The 20,232-nt window shown below is 40.3% G+C and overlaps 2 protein-coding genes across 2 annotated transcripts; one reads left to right on the top strand and one right to left on the bottom strand.

The window, feature by feature from the left end:
- Nucleotides 1-1,069: 1,069 nt before the first annotated feature.
- Nucleotides 1,070-4,078, top strand: egr2b (early growth response 2b). The gene is made up of 2 exons (XM_066693570.1): nucleotides 1,070-1,466; nucleotides 2,020-4,078. Exons 1-2 carry the CDS (start codon nucleotides 1,289-1,291, stop codon nucleotides 3,132-3,134), a joined length of 1,293 nt encoding a protein of 430 aa, XP_066549667.1. The 5' UTR covers nucleotides 1,070-1,288; the 3' UTR covers nucleotides 3,135-4,078.
- A 4,769-nt stretch (nucleotides 4,079-8,847) lies between these two features.
- adoa (2-aminoethanethiol (cysteamine) dioxygenase a) lies at nucleotides 8,848-11,098 on the bottom strand. Its single transcript, XM_066693098.1, has one exon. The coding sequence runs from the start codon at nucleotides 10,812-10,814 to the stop codon at nucleotides 10,068-10,070; it is 747 nt and encodes a 248-aa protein (XP_066549195.1). The 5' UTR covers nucleotides 10,815-11,098; the 3' UTR covers nucleotides 8,848-10,067.
- Between the last annotated feature and the right edge of the window lie 9,134 nt (nucleotides 11,099-20,232).

Raw genomic sequence — 20,232 nt, 5'->3', positions numbered from 1 at the left:
TGATGCATTTATTAATATAGGGGGGTAGTGGAAAAACGAAACCAACTTAAAAAGAAAGTACAAAAATACTTGCTGGGCGAAATACAAGCCATGTGTTTTAAATAACTGAACATTCAGGTTGAAAGATATTTTAACAACAACTAGATCTATCACGTTATTCTTTCTTATGACGTGTATGCTGTAAATATGTGGCTACCTATTCTACATATGTCCTGAGTGCCTCAAGCTATAATAATAATAATAATAATAATAATAATAATAATAATAATAATAATAATAATAATAATAAAAACGATTGCAACTGTGTTTTAAGTGTATAACCCGTCAAAGGCTATATTCTCTTCGTTGAACACAGAACCGACAAAAACTGAAATGGTCAAACCTGGTCTTTTTGACTGTTTAAAACGACTGCTTATAAAGAGTGAATATACTTTCCATTTCCTACTGTATAAATAGCATCTCTACTTTCCAAAAACACTTGTAAATAGCACACTTTCCGCCACTAATTCAGAAAAGGTGAAAATTCCGTGATTGTGCCTTTCATTTGACTGTGGTTTCACATGGTAGCAAGAATTGAGTGGCTGCCGGTGGCGACGCTCGGCACGACTCGTTATTTTCCGACGCTCATTTTCCGGAAAGTATCGCATATATGGCCAGGGGGGGTGGCCCTTTTTGTGCCGGATAATGCCATGTATGGGGTGGGAGGTGAACCGGAATTCCTCATAGCAGAAGAGAAATCAGTTTCACACTTCTCTGTGCATTGCTAAAACGCGTGTTTCAAATAATACATAGATACCCTACATGAGCGCACAGCAGCGTCTGCTTCAATAGCCTGCATGCATGTGTGTGTGTGAGTACTGAAGTTTCCCAGCCAAGCGTCCGCTCACAGAGGCAGCTCTCACCCGCGGCTTCTCCATTGATGCTCCGCTTTGATGACGTCACAAAGACCATCCCAGCCCAGCCTTTTTTGTCATCCAGTCCTTGTATGGGCAGTGACGTCACGGGGCATTCAAAGAGTCTCCCATAAATACAAACTACCTCTCACCCAGCCACGGAGATCTGTCATTCACTGAGCAGGTCTGCGATTGGAGATATCTAGGTGTGTTGACACTACATAGGAGAGACACAGAGCTGGAGTCGGCGTCTATATGACAGCTCATTCGAGTTAACGGTTTTGTCGCCGAGGGAAGACGGATCGGGAGGGTTAATAGATCACACAGCTGTGCCAATCCATACATACAGCGTTTTGCACACCTGCGAGCTTGTGCACCAGTGCATCGCTGGCTACATGATGACAGCCAAAACTTTGGAGAAACCCCCCGCGACGCTCAGTGGTTTTGTGCACCCTCTTTCAGAAAACATCTACTCCGTGGACGAGATTGGCACAAGCCTGTCGACCTCGGTGGCAATCTTCCCTAATGCCGATTTAGGAGGACATTTCGACCACATTAGTGGAGTTTCAGGAGGTAAGATTCGGCTGCAAAACTTTTGTGTGTGTCTTTTCGGTCGTATGTCTAAAGGGGACACCTTCCTCTTGCACTGGAAGACGGGCGCTGATTTGTTTCCTAATGATGAGCGCTATCGCAGTGTTGTCCATAGTATGTGAGTTACTGTAAAGCTGTATTGATATGAGAGGCAGACAGCGTGCGTGTGTGCAGATGTGCAATGTGAGCACAGGCACTGCCGCAGCTGTACAGCGTGAGTCGAGATGGTATCTAGCAGGCTAAACCAATGACAGCTGATGAGCTGGTGTCTCTGTTTTAACACGCCAGGCACATGTCATTGCTCGCTTGTGTTTCAAGTATCGTGAAGTAGCTCAGGCGCTTTAAAGAAGTGGCTGGTCGAGGTCAGGAGCATCCCTAGACAGTTAGGTGTGCAGCACAGCAAATGAAATCCCCCGACCGGCGACGCGGGCGGATTAAAAGCGGCAGCAGCCCAGCATTGCTCACACAAGAAAGAGCAGCTCCACCTGCACGGCTCTCTCTCATCCTCCCTTTTCTCTTCTTCCTTCTTCCACAGATGGCATGATCAATGGGGACATGAGCACGGACAAGCGCTCCCTCGACTTGTCCTACTCCAGCAGCTTCTCACAACCCTGCGCGCCCCGCAACCAGACTTTCACCTACATGGGCAAGTTCTCCATCGACTCTCAGTACCCAGGTGGCAACTGGAACCCGGAGAGTGTGATCAACATCGTCAGCGCCGGGATCCTGGGCATGACCCAGCCGCCCTCCTCGTCCTCGTCGCCGGCTTCTTCTTCAGTCTCCCCGAACCACTTCGCCAGCTCTCTGAGCTGCACCATGGCGCAGAACCAGCCCGACATGGATCACATCTACTCTCCACCTCCTCCTTATTCGGGCTGCGGGGAGGTCTACCAAGACCCGTCTGCCTTTCTTTCCACGTCTACCTGCCCCATTTCCTACCCTCCACCTATCTACTCCTCGCCCAAGCCGAACACAGACAGCGGTCTCTTTCCCATCATCCAAGACTATGCCAGCCTGTTTCAGCCTCCGTGCCAAAGAGACATCCAGTCGGTCCCTGACCGCAAGCCCTTCCCATGCCCACTAGACTCCATCAGAGTCCCCCCACCTCTCACCCCTCTCAACACTATACGGAACTTCACTTTAGGGGGGCCGACTACAGATGGACCCAGACTACCCACCGCTTACAGCCCCCAGAATTTACCCCTGAGACCTATCTTGCGGCCACGGAAATACCCCAACCGCCCCAGCAAGACCCCCGTTCATGAGCGGCCGTACCCCTGCCCGGCAGAGGGCTGCGACAGGAGGTTCTCCCGGTCCGACGAGCTGACCAGACACATCCGCATCCACACCGGGCACAAGCCCTTCCAGTGCCGCATCTGCATGAGGAATTTCAGCCGCAGCGACCACCTCACCACTCACATCCGCACCCACACCGGCGAGAAGCCCTTCGCCTGCGACTTCTGCGGCAGGAAATTTGCCCGCAGCGACGAGCGAAAGAGACACACGAAGATCCACCTCCGGCAGAAGGAGAGGAAATCGTCGTCCGCCGCGGCTCCCGGCAGCTCGGAGCGGTGCGCTGGCGCATCATCCGGGGCGGCGTGTCCTGCGGGCGGCGGGCAGCTCTCTGCGTGTCCGTCCAGGGCGGTGTAAATAGGTAACAAACACTAAGTACATCAGAGGGGTGGCTTTTGAACTTATGAACTCAAATGAAAAGTACTTGAATGTTTTATTGTTTCTTTTTCTTTTTAAAACGGAGCTTTTCACAATATTGGAAAGTTCACCAAAACCTCAAGTGCTAGAACAAGCTGCCGAGCCCCCGGCCTGTGCGAGGGGAGCAGTAACTCGCACCCTGGACTGCAGGTACTGTCAGCGTCACAGACTGCGCCTCCATGGACTGAAACGCACTTTCTTATTTAAGTCTTTGAAAGAAAAAAGAAAGCAACCGATGAACTTGAAAGGTAGGAACGTCTGGAAGGTATTTTTTTTTTAAGGTGAAAAGTAAGGATGACTTCAGCTACTTGTACCTAACAGTGTTTTCAGCTGGATATCCAGCTATAACCAGAATCCAGTTTGCTCCATACTGGGATAAACTGCCTTTATCAGCACTGATTGCAAACTGTGGGTTCCAATACTAGGAAAATATTAATAAGGATATATTTGCAATAATTATTGAATAAGATGTTATTTAAAAGGTCCAATGTGTTGGTGTTAACATTGCTTGTTGAGTGTGTGCCTTGTCCTGCCAGCTCGTCGACATCTGTCTGTACATATCCTCGATGACGTTTTCAATCAAGCTGTATAATATCCAAGCCCTTTAATATCATTTTTTTTAGAATTCTATATTTTTGTACGCATCGTTTTGTGAGATTTTCAAAAACTGTGTTGCATTTGTAGTAAAGAAAGAATGTAAATACTTTATTACTTACGCCCACTTGACGTTTGTTTGCTCTGAATGTTTATAATAAGACTGAAATAAATGTATTTGGTACAGATCCACTAACGGAAGTCGGTCACATGGCCGCCTAAAAGAGATGTATTGTTTTATTTGTCAATTTTAAAATGAATAAAGAAATAAAGAAATACATGATTTTTGATCCGTAGTCAATGTATTGAAGTATCCTTCGCTACAGCTTTCAAATGAAGTAATGGAAAGAAGAATAAAGACGAAAAGGTTAAAAATAAAGCTCTTGACTTGGGGATTTCCCAGTGAACGTTATGTATCAATTAATCTTGTGACTCATTATTTCACAGTACCTTCACCCACTCAGGCACACTTTGGTATTTGGAGCGGCAAATAATATTACATTTCGAAGTCTGGACTTTTTATTTTCATTGCTATGATCTCAAATCAACTTATAAATAAACATGTTTTTTCCTGTTCAACCACTAAGGGTAGTATTAATATTACACACAGTGAGGTCAAAACGACATTCTTTCTAAAAGTTGCAAATCAGAAGAAAATCACAATTCTTTACTGTTTTCAGTTTACATTCAGCTTGTTGTGATGATTGAGGAAGGTAATACAAATGAAAGACCCAGTGAGGGGGAATGATTTATAGTGTCAGTATGTTGCAGATTATTTGTTTATACCTTCCCTCCTCACTGACACACAAAATGCATACATGTTTACAGTTATATGGAGGAATATACATATATATATATATGTGTAAACATAACTGTGGGAGATCAGTTTATATGAAGAGTATGCAAACATGACACAAACGTTGCTTTGAGTATTCTGTTTAAATGCAAACAGTAGTTATTTTGTTACACATAAACTAAAGTAATTCTCTAACAAAATACGAACAACTTCAAAAATTGTGGACCAGATTTGAGCAAACAATTGGACAACTCAAAGCTGTGTGTTTTTGTCTCATAACCTGTGAATGTATCATATTTTGTGGGTCTGGATACTGTGGAAATTAAGTGTGAGGTTACGGACAATGGTGAACTTCAATGCAGGCCTAAATAGAAATCGTTGATTTAAATGCATATATCAGTGCCACTTCTAGTGATTTATTGGATATTGTGATCATGTCGTCTTTGTTCTGAAAGGCTCGTCTGCGTACGTACGAATACAACCTATGGTTTAGGTTCATGATGTATGATGATAAAACTAACGAAGAATCCTATCCGATTCTGACCCTCATGAAAATACCTTTATTTTATTTAAAGTCTAATGGGGGGGGCGACTCCTTAACTAACCCCTTGTTCATACCAGCTGGAAACCAAAGTGAAATAAGACTTTTACACCATATATCAAAGGATAGCATTATGTCTAACCAACACTATATCAATCAAGTGATAGATCTGTGAAATGAAAAAAGATGTAAATATGTAAGTCTGTCCCCTGCCTTAGTCAACTCTACTGTTCAGACTTGATAAGAGTTATAAGAAAATTCCTTGTTGTACGGGACATCCAGGAGTGTTCTCCTTCTCTTTGCAACTATCAGATTCACAGGATTGTTCCCTGCAGCTTTGATTTCAAAGATTTTCTATCACACAAGTTTACACATTAGGCAAGTGGTAGGAATTGATTGTCTTGTGCTTTAAAATTCTGCAAAATTGGGGCATTCTGTAGGGGAAAGTCAAAGGACTCATCTTAATTGATCACTGCATCCAAAAAAGACTGAACAGATAAAAGTATAAAGAGTATTCCTTCTATCACACAACAAATCATACAGTGGAAATAGTCCATACAAATAATTAAGTAATGTTTCAATCAAAACGCCTTAGACGCACAGATAACAATGCGGGTCTGTATTTAATGTCAGGGAATTGGGACAAGATCCACTATTACTACGAAAGTGGCTCCTGCTTTTATAACTGCTTTTAAACAAAATACTTTTTATATTTAGTCATGTTGACATATTCGACAGCAGAAGCCAGGAGTGGGTGTCGGTCAAGCCATTTTTTCAAGATAATTTTTCCAATTCTTCATCAGATACATCTCTAGTCTCAGGGCTCTAAGTAATCAAGCAAACAAACAAAACAAAAAATCAGAACTTACATTGATAGAAAAAACTTTATTCAACTTTAAATTAGTTATATATTACTGAACAAGTGTGGTAATGAAAAAGATGACCACTAGGGATGGTAAACCTGGTCAGCTTCAGAAGAGTGCTATTGTGTGTGTGTGTATATATATATATATATATATATATATATATATATACACACACACACATACATATTACTCTCACACATGAGACCAACCTCTGATAAATTAATTAAAGTCCAGTCTTCTTAAAGTCCAGAGATGATAACCTCACATTCAAGTCCTTTATAGCTTTTACCAGTTGACTGATGGCTCTGTTTAAACAGACAAGTTTCCCCTGTAGCACAAGCAGTTGTAATTTATTTCTGAAGGCATTACAAACATAAAACTTGAGTCCTTGCTAAAAAACAAAACAGAACAAGAGGAACTACAACAGACTGCGCTAGCCAGAAGAACAGCTGAACCATATCAACTATTCCTCACTAGCACATCGTTTTGAATACCACTGAATGTGGCCAATGCTTTTTGTTAAATGGGAAAAGGCCTAAATCAAAGGATTCCTGAAGTAACATTAAGGGGCAATGAACTGCAAGGTCAAGCATGGGTACAATTCCTCAGACCACAAATCCTCATAGCAGCTTCACTGTCATTTTAAATGCACAGCAGGGAAGAAAAATAAAGTAACAACAAATATGTGTATTTTATTTCCCTTCTTAAATACAGACAGTAATGTAACATCCTATATTGATATAGCCCTCATTTATAAATAAACTTTCACTGTAAATGCAAAATATATGTGGATAGTATGCAAATTGATGTAAATTTCTCCCACAATACATGCTGGTCAATAGTCACAAAAAAGTCTGAAGATGCAAATTATGCAAGAGACAAAAAGTTCTGTTACTGGTTAAGAGGAGAGAGTTCATGAAGACACAACAGAGTAAATGCACCTGTATGACAGGGAATTCTTAGACTGCTTTTCATGTAAAAATGTATATTAGCTGAAAACCACTGTGAGAAATAAAGAGTATAAAATCAAGCCACGGTACGCATTATCCACACAGACATGAGTAATACACACTTTTAGAGACATTCTGTTGTTAAAACAACCCCAGTTTTGGACTCAAATGGTGCATTCATAAGAATAAAAGAAACATATCAATTTGAAAATCTGCTCTGTGAATTGACAGAACCTGTTTGTTCCAGCTGAGTACAGTGTGCTAAAGTGAGAGCTGAATGTACTTCAGTGGAAGACAGACTAAATTAACAGAGCAACAAAGCAGCTTTCAAATCCTAGACTGGCAATTAGACGCAATTACGCTGGCCGATGAATTGTTTATTATGTCTGCTTATACTTTAATATCGTTCTCTCTTTTTAAGATATACGCGCCTATTCCAAAAGTGCATGCATCATGAATTTCAATATTTTGCATTTAAAAAGTAAAGTATTATTGCCAGTTTAAATACTGATACAAATCAAAACCATTTGAAATGCTAAGAAAGCAGCTTGCATTAACTTCCACTTACAGTTGCATTAATTGTGCTGGAGAGTTATTGAAATTCAGTTGAAAGTGTAATTTTGTATCAATGGCTAAATGGGATGCAATGTACCAGAGTCCCAAGAGATACAGCTAAAGGCCCTTTCAGTTATTATAGGCATGTCTAAATATATCATATATAAGAATAATTGTAGTTTTAGTTTTATAGTTACAGATTATACATTTTAAAGTTCAAAATGCAAGTATAGGAACCAAGATGAAAAATTGGATATATCTGTGAAATTGTTTTGAAACAGGTGGTAACTGAAAAAGGAAAAAAAATAAACAATGATTGCGCTTCACGCTGAAAATATTTCCTCCCATAGGAAGAGGTATGTTGACAGCACCTGCTGTGAGAGCATATGAACCACCTGCTATTTTCTTTTTAGTTTATGAAACAAATCAAAGTGTACATTATATATTCATACAATATATTATCGCAAGTGTCTGTTAAAACTGCTACAAGTCATTTTATACCTTTCCTCACCTATACACAATGTCTGTGTTCTCCCTTCATTTTGGTGTGCACAAGAATGATTAACCATTTCCAATCCAGTCAGTGCAGAGGAATAATGTGTGTGTGTGTCTACTTGAAAACCCAAAGCACACTGGACTTTTTCCATTTTAAAAAGCCCTTCATCACTCTCCAGAGAAACATCTCAGCGGAAGCCGGTGTGCACGGTCTTCATCACAGCTCAAAGGCGTGCGTTTAATCTTAATGTGTCAAGCGTTTGTGCATCACAACATCTATTAAGGAGCTACATTCATCAAGGGAAAATGTATCTGCCAGTTCTCCCAGATAAAACCCATCAGGTTCTGGGAGTCACAGCAATCAATCAGACATCGCGCCCTCCGTTCAGCAGGTGAGTTGTGGGTTCGGCATCTACACAGCTCAGTGGTTTGATGGGTGTTGGGGTGTGTTAACTCCTGTTACCTTGATTACTCCACTAAAACAACAGCTGTATAAATGAGTTATTGTATTTTAAAAAAATATATGTAACTATAGAGTGTAACAATTGTAAGTCTGCTAAGAAATATAATAACATTCCTTCCACCCTGAGGGCCAGTGGATGCATTTCACTAAGCAAACCCTCAAAGTGACAATGCACATCTGGAAGAAACTCAAATAAGGACAGCCTGCAAGCACTGCTGAACAAAAACTGCAGTAAATGAAGATCAGGGACACTTTACATACAGGATAAAAGCTTCTCCTTATAAAGCACTGACCTTATTATTATAAATTACTGATATTAACAGGAAAAGTTGTTTTAGTTTGTATTTTGTACTTCATGTATGTCAGCATGCACAAAATTGAAAATGAAAGATAGGAAGTGAACTGATTTTATTACACTACTTATGAAATGTCCATCTCAAAATCCATGTTAGCATTTAAATCCAATTATGCAAATGTTTGTTTCATGCAAAGTGTTTTATTTTTGTTTGTTTAACAGACCGTTGAACATGCACTGCAGTCTGATCCCTTCCTTCCAATTAACTTTTTTGGAGAGGTTAATGAAGGAAATAAGTCTGCGCACTGAACTGTTAAAGTTACACTGAGCAAGCCCCCCCCCACACAATCTGGTCACCCTTATGCAGAGCAAAAACATTTAAATGTATAAATACATACGTAAAAACAGTTTGCACAAAACAAAAGACCTCTACATGGCAATGAATTTGTTTGCGGCAATCATGCACTTTTGCCAGTTTGCATTATTGAAAGGAATTCATCAATTTCAGCATAATAATGATTTTTAGATTTAACACTATGAGAATTAACATAATCAGAATGCAAGAACACTAAAAATCTGAAATAAATGTGTTTGTTCACTGACATGTCTAGTTCGCATTATTTTAAAACTTTAACAAGACTGGTATTAATGTTATTGCTTCCATAAATTCCAAATGATGCCACTTCCAATGTAATTATATTCTTGAATTTACAAATTAGGGGTGCAATCTGGAATTGAGAGATATGTGTATAGTACAATTTTGTGTTTGCATTTTAATAACATACTTAAGCATAAAAAAGGAAAGGAAACAGTATGGTAACGTATAAACATGTATTCATTTCAAATAAATTAAATGCAGATTAAGGCTATTATATTGGTAATCACACGTGTCAAATTGTAACAAATGCTTCTGAAATCAATGCACTCGTAACAGGTTTAAACATAAAGAAGAAGAGACTACGCATTAGAATATACTATGGCTTTCAGGAAAGTGCCTTGTGTCCACAAGAAGCAACTCTCCTAAGAAAAAAAGATAATTGACAAGCAGTTTAATGATACTCAACGATGAAGCCGCGTATAAAACAATCAAACACACACACACATACACAAATAATAATAATAATAAATCAAAAAAGCATACTGAAATCCGTCCAACATTTTGAGCGTTGGTCCTGAGAATCGTTTGTTTCGCTATACTCCAGTAAATTCGTTTTGTAAATTGGATTTAAACTTATATGACGTATTAGTGTGTGGCTGACGTCACACAACGTCAATTTCATGGCGTAGTACTGCGTGGGTGACGTCACGCCGCAATCCCTCACAGGGTGACCTTTGGGCCGGGGTAGGCTTCCCCACCGCACCAGAACTCCGCGGGCTGCGGGATCTCCAGCAGCCAGATCTCCTGCGGCTCCGGGGGAAGCGACACCGGCTGCAGCACTTTGTAGTAGTGACAGTCTCTGCCGTCGTCGGGGTCGTAGGGGGGGGCCAAAATGTCTAGGAAAGCCGTAGGTCCGTCCACGGCATCGATCTGATGAAGGTTGTCTTTGTGGGGGGTTAGGACGCAGGGGCCGCTGCCCTCCGAGTACTCCCCGATTGACCTCAGGATGGACCTCCGCAGCGCCTGGTTCTGGTAGGGCAGCGGGGGCGGGTTGAGCTGCGCCTCGGTGGCGGCATCAGGTGGCTGCTCCAACTTGTCAAAGCAGCTGATCCGGACCTTGCCGTACAGCACTTTGAGCATGCCGTTCATGCCCGGGTGGTCGTGCAGGGGGATGGAGCTGCCGCTCTTCAGCAGGAACACCCCCATGCTGAAGGCGTCGTTCTCGCAGATGTGCATGTAGGTGACCGGGGGGCTGTGCGCCACCGACACCGAGGAGCCGTCGACTTTCCTGGGCGCGATCTTGAGGTCCGCCGCGGTGATCTCGGACAGCAGGCTGCCGAGCTTGCCCTGGTTCTCCAGGAACTCCGTGCTGGCCTCGCCCAGGGGGGACGCGGCGCAGCTCTTGAACGTGATGCGGGCCTGCCGTGCGATCTTCTGGATGAGGGAGGTCATGTCGTCCCGGGGCATTGTTTCCAGGCGGCGGAGGGGCTGGGGCGCCGCGGCACACACGCACAGCCGCGGATCTTCGGCACACGGTTCAGCCGCTCTCACACACCCGCCGCCGTCACAGCAGCGTCTCCGTTTGAAGGTTAAAGCCCAGAATGTCCCATCTTGCAAGAAAGACGCAGCTTTCACCCTCTAGAAACAAGTCCTCGTCCGAGCGCCCGTTTGTCCACCACCCATTCATGGAAAACTGATCCACACGTCCACAGCGAAGCAAACACGGCGCTTGCGTACGTGCACGGGTGCATTGTGGGATCTGTAGTTTTCTTCTGTGCACATGACATATTTGTTCAGACTCACTGATCGTGTTTCACAAAAGAAACACACTTTCGATCATAAAACGTGTTCACGGTTCTGGGTGAAGTGAAACAGTATACAGAGAAAAACGAAATACGATGCGAAAGCAGAGATGTTATGATTATTGTACTACAATACCCACAAGCCTTACAGCAGCGTCTAGTGTGCGGGAGGGCAAAGCAATGTGGGTCATTGACCCTTTTTTCTCCTGACATCACGCTTTACAAGTTCACGGCGCTCCGTGTAGTAAGGAGTGTGTACGACAGACTTACTATCAATGTTGCCAACCACTATAAAACAACCCTATTGCTATGTGTTTTTAACATAATCCGAGTAACTGTAAAATCTAACTGTGAAAATCCTATAGGAATTATTATACATCAATTGATGCATTATTGTATGCATATGCTCTGTAGTTTACCTCCCTGCCCACTTGGGTGATGAATTAAAGATAAGAAGTAAATGTACTTTCTCAGTGGGAGCTATAATCACTACCTGCACTTATTGAACCATTAATGTTGGTTCAAATATCATTTAATAATGAATTAGGTTTTAGTTTATTTCATAATTTATATTAGTCATAGTGTTTATTCCAAACTTGTTATGAGTCCAGTTATAAAAATGGCTACTCAATAGTAAGATGGCTAACAACAAAATAGTTATCAAAACATATAAGAAACTAAAATAAAATGAAAGAAAATAACAGCTTAGTACTCGTAGCAATTTTAATGTTTGGATTTAATGTAACGAATAGACAATAGCATAGTGTTTAGGCAAGGTTATTATACAAATAAAAAGCAGATATCATGGACTGGTTTATGTACGGAGACTAGCCTTGAACACATATTTGTTTACAATTCAAAGAAATGCAAAGCTAGAACAAACGTAAAATTGATGATACAGAGGTGAGGGCCTTATTGAGGGGGTGTTAAAGTTGCAGCACTCTGTGGCTGGTGTCCACTGATGTTATTTCCAGTGATGTAATTTTCACTACATACCTACTTTTTATTTGGGGAGCAGAATTATTACTAGCCTTCCGAAGGTGACCTGAAAATGACATAAGCTGGCATTGTGTAACACGATTGAGTTAGTAACAATTGAATCATATTTTTAAAGAAGACAGAGAGATTATTAGCAAATGTTGGCTGTCACAAAAATAAATATACACTATTGCTAATGGAGAACATATTAGCTTTCTATTAACCAACTCACCTATGAGAGTTATGGGGAAATCCTATATTACTTCCAGTTTTGGAGTGAAAGCTTTAGTAAGTGTCCCGCCCCCCCACAGCAACAGACCAGAGTCCAGTGTTCGGAGTTCAAGACAACAATAAAAGGAGTGCCGAATACAGATTAATTCAGCGCTATTTTCCCTGGGCTGTGATGAACAGAGTTTAGTATTCTGAAGGGTGGTCAATAGAGCTAAGCGTAGAGGACAGTGACTGACATGTCACACAACACAGCTATCATTGTTCATAGATTGATGCCAAACAGTACTTAAAGCTGATATGAGGGGAATTAGCACAATGTTAGTTTTATATCAAGTGTACTAGTGGAGTTATAGTGTATCAAGACAGAGTGCCGGGTCAGGCTATGCCAGGGTATATGTGTGATATGTTATATTGCCAAATGATATGGGGATACAGACACACCGATATTATAATATTATACATATGTTTTTTGATACTGTGTAGAAACATGCCTTCAGTACAATGGTAGTCCTATACATATACTTGTTTTGTTAAAAGAATCGGATACCACTGAGAGAAACCAAAATGAAGTCTGAAGTGACTGGGAGACCACCATACTCTGTGTCCAAAACAGTGAACACAGCACAGTAAAGAATAACTTCACCAAATATGCTTACTGCTCAGCATGTCCAAAATGTTACATTTTAATTAAATCTGAATACAAAATGGGTATGGTGTCAATTCTCCTTTTTCCATTCCAGTTCCATTGACAGAACAGGCTCGACTGGAATTGGAATTGAATTGAAAAAGGAATTCAAAATGGAATTGGAAGGAAGAATCTGGAATTCACCCCAACCCTACAGCGAAACATGATGTATGTTGACTTGATAGATTGGTTTTACTTTGAGGCTGTTTTTTGGTGTCCATGTTAGGAAGGAGGGACAGAATCGTTTCCAGGATATGTTATCCCAGACCAGGTGTATGCTCTGGCTTGGTCGCACATAGACTTGCCAGCACAGTGAGGATCTGAAGCACACGTCCAAGTCTACGGCCAAATGGTGAAGGGAAGTAGTTGTAGGAAAGTACGGGCTGGTCACTCAGATTATGAACAAGGATGAACAATTAATCTAATGTCTATTGTTTCCTAACAGCCTGGAAGAGTAACATATAATATATCATTTTTGTATCTTCAATCATTTAGACAGAATTTAAAACAACCAAAATGGATTTTGCCACTTTATTATATATATATATATATATATATATATATATATATATATATATATATATCTCAATGAATAAGCTGTAAATAGGGAATAAGGCTGATTATCCTGCTGTGCACATGCATTGGAGTCGGAAGTGCGCCTGGGCTGAGTCAGTGAACTGAGTACACTTAAACCAAGTACCCCATGTATGAGCACCACAAAGACCATCCTCTTGAAAAATAATGAGGCCTGTTCATTTTGCTCTAAACAGCACTGGATCTAAATACCACTTCCGTTTACATAATTTAATTAGGCATCTTTCATTACCGAGGATATCAAAATCAAGGGCCCGAACACATATCTGGCCTTTCCACTGTACTGTCTAGGATTGCCCTATTTTAAAGGTTAAAATGGGCCTTTGGCCTCTGATCACTTGCACCAAATGGTCTCTCAAAGGAAGTGAAGGAAAGTTTATACTTTCTTTGTGTTACATCCATCTTCCACTGCATTAAACTGTTACTTTTTATTGATATCAAATATATCAGAAATACTAAAATGAATGCTTTCCCCCACATCATAACTTTCACTGAATTTAAAAGAATTAAGACAGTTTGTACTTATGCGCCTCACTGAAGACTTGTCTGAAGACAACCACTATTGTTTGTAATTGTTTGCAGGTTCGAGAACATTGCTAATTTCCACATGACTAACACTGTCCTGTCTTGTGTAAGTTTTGTTCCATAAATACAAAATACGAAGAATGAAAGAGAAAACATTCATCCCTTTTATTCATCTGACAATTCCTGGACATAAATTTGTGATTTGTAAGGGTCTTGCTGCTAAGAAGCAGCAAGTTTTCTAAACAAGATGCATGTTTCCTCAGCTGTTAATGTTTCCCAGAAGAAAGGAAACATTATTCGGCTCTGTTTAAAATGTGCATGACTTACATTGCACAGAAGTCAAATATAGAGGCTTCATATTTGTTCAGAGATCTGGCCAAGAAGTCTTCAATAAGCAGAGCAATTCTTTTCACTTGTGAAATCAGCATGCAGTGCATTATGACTTTCTAATTGCTTATGGATCCCCATGAACAGCCCCCTTTGTTGTAGTGAATCTACAGCCTGTTCTCTTTTGTCATTATTATTATTTGCATGCATTCACTTTCCAGAGTACTCTCCTTCCTCCAGCCAGAGGGACCATTATTGAAATGTTAAGACGCTGTGTTGAAGTATGTTAACAATTTTTAAACATTATAAAAATTCATTAGCTGGCTGCTTGCTACAGAAATATCTGCATATTTCAGGGCTTAGATCAAATGCAAATATTTGTTCTTTACATTGAGTGGTTGGCTGCATTCTTTTTGTTTTATGAATCAACAGTTGTTTTACATATCAGATAGTCGCACTTTTTCCATCATTACTTTGTTCCCGTGATCTCTATAGCGTTCCTGGACACCTAATCAGGGGGATTACAATTATTTGTTCTCTGTTTAATATATTTTATAGTCTATATCTATGTCCCGGAATAAACTTTTTTTTGTGTGACAATTTGTGTCTTCTCTCACTAAACCGTGAACATCCAATGTCTTTCAACCCTATTGTTTGTTATACTTTAAACAATACTGTAAATACACTTGTTTTTATATAAATACAGTATATTTATAATCTTTGTAAAACTATGTTTTTGTTGATTTTCCTTTCGTTTCTGCTTGTGTCAGTAGTGTGCAGATTTATCAGACAACTTAATAATTCTACATAACATGTCCACATAGATCCAAACACAACTGTAACTTTATTTAAAAAAACATGTAAAATTTACTTTTTAAAATGCATCGTAATTCTGTTAATGACAAAGAAACAAACTGACAACATAATATTTTGTTGTTTTTAACTGGCTTTCAATTTGGGTTTTATCATTTCATTTTCCTTATCTTTAAAATAACACATCTCTTGATGAACACTTAATGGGAAAAAATATTTAAAACTACCAGTTCCATAATCCAAATGTTTTTCTCTCAATAATGAATAACATTCTGAATATTGATTAGATGATACAGAAGTTAATTTAAACAGCAGCACTACTCTTTGCTAGGTGTTTAGGCACTTGAACACTCCTACAGATGATGTTCTGAAATGGCTACAGATGTTCGAAAACTCAACTAATTCTCAGTTCAAAACTAACAGAAAGTCCTTTTTCTTTCCTGTTTGATTCTTCAGGAATCCTTCTTTCTAAAATGAACTAACAAACTTTTTTATTTTTTTGATATTTATTAATTTTACCAGACAGGAGAGGAATAGTTTGAAACTAGTAATTTACTACTGACTGACTGGTAAGAAAAATGGCACTTACTCTACCTGTTGGTTTCCATTATCTTTAAACGAAGTTGTCCACAAAGGGTGGTGGGTTTTGAGCAACAGGTCTTGACAGCTGTGGTAATATCCTATCTATCACAGCGCATGTGTCCCCCTGTCTTTCATGCTTGGCCTCTGGACTGGAACAAGACTTTAAAAGTGTTCTGAATTAGAAAGGATGAGAGGAGTTGTTCCAAAGCCCTGTGGAAAATTCAGAACCTGGATCTTTTTCTTTTCATTTAACATGAGCATTGACAGCTACAGCGCGGGGGGAATGATCCGTTTTCATTACCTCACCTCTCAGCAGTGGACCCAGGGTCTAACTCCAATCAGCTCCAAACGTTAATAAAACCACAGGTGGCACTTGTTACAATTAAGTTATAATTGTACAAGAATATATGTGATAACATTTGAAATTTCATTTGAAGGTCATCTTTCACAAAGAGATAAATACAGTCGAGGTATGAGTCCTGGCCAGACACATTCAACGCTGTGTCACTCCCTAAAAACGTCCTTGAACAAGTCTGCGTTACCATATCACCTCCAAACTCTTCCCCCTGATTGTAAATTACTGCTTTTCAGTCACACATTAATGTTCTAAAAGGTAGTGACGCACATCGTTCCCATTCTCATACAAGAATGAATAAACCACAGGAAGGTTATTTTAGGAATTGTCTTTATTGCAAATTAATCAAGAATTGCCTTGGGATGAAGTGCATCATTTTTTGGGGAACTTTGTAAACCTTTATTTGGAAGCTATCCATTTGTAAAAAGTAAAAGACATTCTCTAAGAGTTATTCTTTTTAAAATCAAACACAATTCACGTTTGAGCACGGCTGTGTGTCTGAGAAGTGAGGTGGGGACAGAGAGAGGGGGCTGAACAGAGACGGTCTGGTAGAGCAGAGTCAGTGTCACTTACAGAGTCCAGCCCCGCCATCCCGAGGAGCCCGGCATTGCTATGCTAATTCCCTCCTTGTAGCTGGAAGCTGTCCCTGTCAAGGTGGACAGACATGAAAGGAGGGAGAGTAGGCAGGAAGGATACCCCCCCACCCTGCAGGGGGCTTTCAACCTTTGTGAGAAAATGATGTATGAGACAGGGTCTCCTTTGGAACCCGAGGAGAACACGACAGAGTGGATAATCTGGGAGAAAACACTGTCTTCATAATTGAGACTGATGGTGTTGTCCTGTCTCCCTGTTATTGTTATTGATCAAGATTGAAATGAGCCTTCATATGAGGGACTTCATTCGGTGGCAGCTCACGTCTGCTGGGCACGCTGCCCTCGGTGGTAGCCTTCCATCGAGGGTGCTCACACTGGCGGCAGCTGAGGGACCCATTGTGGCTGGAGGACCGTTTCATTGGGCAGCCTAGATTCCTTGGCGTATTGAGATGCATACTTTGCATACTTCAATTTTAATTATTTATTGGTGTAAAATCCTTTCACTGGCAGGGAAGGCGTCAGGGATGTAGTGCAGGGGTGGCCTGAGGGCTCATCAGCTACATCCATTTACAGACACGGAGGCAAAACAATGAAATGGATTTTTGCAAGGACATACAGTCAGGTAATGATCTTAAAAAAATGGTCATTGGCTCAACCAGCTGTGCGTGACTGACACATATCCTTACGTTGTTCATCAACTGGAGTAAAGATCATAATGAGCTGATTTATATACATATTGCCAGATTAATAAAGGTGATAGAGCAGCATACCTCCCTGTCATAGATGCAAGAGCCAAGCCTGAATATCCTGGCATTCCAGGAAACAAACATCTCCCATCTTTTATACTGGGCACCCAGTCATTACAGACTAAAGCAGAAAACTGTGTTGATGAATCCTTACCCTGTCTGCCTGCCTGCTTAAGAATTGGAGTGCATTACCAAAAAATATCTTCTCAGTTACACAGGCAGTAGACTTATCTTTCTAATCACCAACTCTAAGGCCCTTCCAATGGAATAAATACACGGTCATTATAACCCCTGGAGATGCAATCATTGGTAATAGCTCCTTTATTTAGGTCTGCATTTTACTTGAAATAGGACATACTGCACACAGAGCCCTGCACATATACACTTCAATTACAATTATGATTTGTAGGGCTTTACTTAAAGGATTTATTTTGCTGTGCAAAAGTTGACTCTTTCAGCGCTGGCTTTCAGGACTGACTTCTTTCACAGGTGCGTCTCCTCTGACAGGGTTGTGATGCCTGAATGCAGCCGTTGAATACAGCCGTTGTGTTTAACATGCTGTATGTAAACTATAATAAACAAAGAACATTTAACAAAGATCCATGTCAAAACATGTTGTAGCTTGGGGCCAACTTTCAGCATTGTTACGCTGCAAACATTTAATCAGTGTAACTGTTTTCTACAATGGCTGTTTGGATCTTTCAACATCTAATACATGGGATCTGTTGTTGAACCACAGCAATCTATACTGATTGTGCGTCCATATTCTTAGTAAACAGCAGCTTGGATGAGTGCAGGTCACACGTGCTGTCCGCACAGACAACTCATGACCGCAGGGGACTATGTCTCAAGAGCTGGGAGTTTTGCCATTGTGGATTTACGGATTGACCAAATCAAATCTTAGATTATGTTCTGTCCTCTTCTACCTATAGTTAACATTGTGCTGAGACACAACAATCATAAATAGAATATTCTCCCCCGTTACAGGAAATGATGAAATGCAAATGATTCGGCCAGTTTTGATATGAGCTATACAAGAAATAAATTCCTCTTTTTGTTGTTGTTGATTTTGTTGCTGTTATTATTATAGGGATTTCCATTGAAATCAATGAAGATGTTCTTACGTAAACATTGCAAGCATGAAAAGATAAATAAGGAGGAACTTAATTATGTATGTGCAAAATGATCAATCTTGACAAAACAACGTGACCTACAAAGCACTTGATTCATCCCTGATTGTGGCTAAATATACATTTGACATTATCCCCTTTTAAGGAAAAGACTGAAGAATCTCCGCTTCTCCAAAACAAAGCAAAACAAATAAACAAGTGGCATGATCTCTCATCACTGTCAGCTACCAGCAGTCATCTCTGGGGATTGTACATTATTCTTCAGAACTGAACTGCTGGTATCTAATTATAGATATTGTTTTATATGGACAAATGGCTTCAAACTAGAATTCAATCTAATTTCTTCACATTGTTTTGTGTTTACAGTTAAGGATGGTCAACATTTAGATTCATTTCTGACCACATTAAAGCAACTCATATAAAAGTAGTTTTGTTAATTAAAATTGGCTTAGTTTTGTGTATCAGGTTAAAAGTGAATTGTGGATTATTTCTGTTCTTTTTTTGGTTCAGTGTTGCAGTTCTAGTCTACAGACCTGTGTAGAAATCTACAACTGAGGTTCTGCTTTTCCAACACCCATCCCCCTGCTCTCTTCTTGTTCCCTAGCTCTTCAGCTGATTTTGTCATCACTGGTCATTTAGTAATGCCTGCCACCAGTTGTGCTGATTGCCAAACATGGTATTTTTTCACATCACATCTGTACATGCCCAGGCAAAGATTTTCTGTCAACCTATGACCTACAGTTAATGTTTCGTGCTCCTGATTTCTATCCTAAGACATCAGCCTGAATCATTAACTGATTTATAGTCTTTAATAGACTATAAATACGGCATTAAAGGGATGGCATTAAGTAAAGACACAGAAAGAGGAAACCATACTAAAACAGATACATTCATATAGAGCCGGTTTCTTTGACATCAGTTAAAGGTTTCATTGGCAACTTGGAATAAAATGGTCTAATGTACTCTGTGAACTGTTTGAGAACATTTTCTTATTGTTGTTTTGTTATTTTGCATAGCCATGTGGGATAAGTGGTTTAATAAATGTTGAAGTCTCTAAAATCAGTGGCTCACGCTCACTGTGTAGTACAACTAATGCTAACTGATTGTAGACCATGAGAAGTCTACCAGAGCCAGGCAAGGCTCAGAGGCATGGTGTGAGGGAAAGCACCTGATGTGCCCGATATTATCACCTTACCAGTCCAGAAGGGCACAGTTTCTTAGGCAACATAGCATGTTATGGATCCCAAAATAAGGATCTGAAACTCCGGGGATGATTTAGTCATAGTTCGAAGGGCCCCTTTTTCGGGTGTCGAGACTCTTTCTCACTGCTTGTTGCTCAAGCAAGCTTGGTTGTGTTCTGAATCACAGAAATTAATCCGGGGGAGTACAGGACCAGTGCCCATACTGAGATGCTACAAAGACACATAGCATCTCATTTAAGATACGGAGTAATAACAATTAAAAATAAATTATTTCACGATTTTTTACACAAGACTTACACAAGACTTTATAACGCAGGTCCCA

Source organism: Amia ocellicauda, chromosome 20 (assembly GCF_036373705.1).
Source record: "Amia ocellicauda isolate fAmiCal2 chromosome 20, fAmiCal2.hap1, whole genome shotgun sequence".
NCBI classification, from domain to species: domain Eukaryota; kingdom Metazoa; phylum Chordata; class Actinopteri; order Amiiformes; family Amiidae; genus Amia; species Amia ocellicauda.
This window is presented reverse-complemented; position numbering and strand designations above follow the sequence as displayed.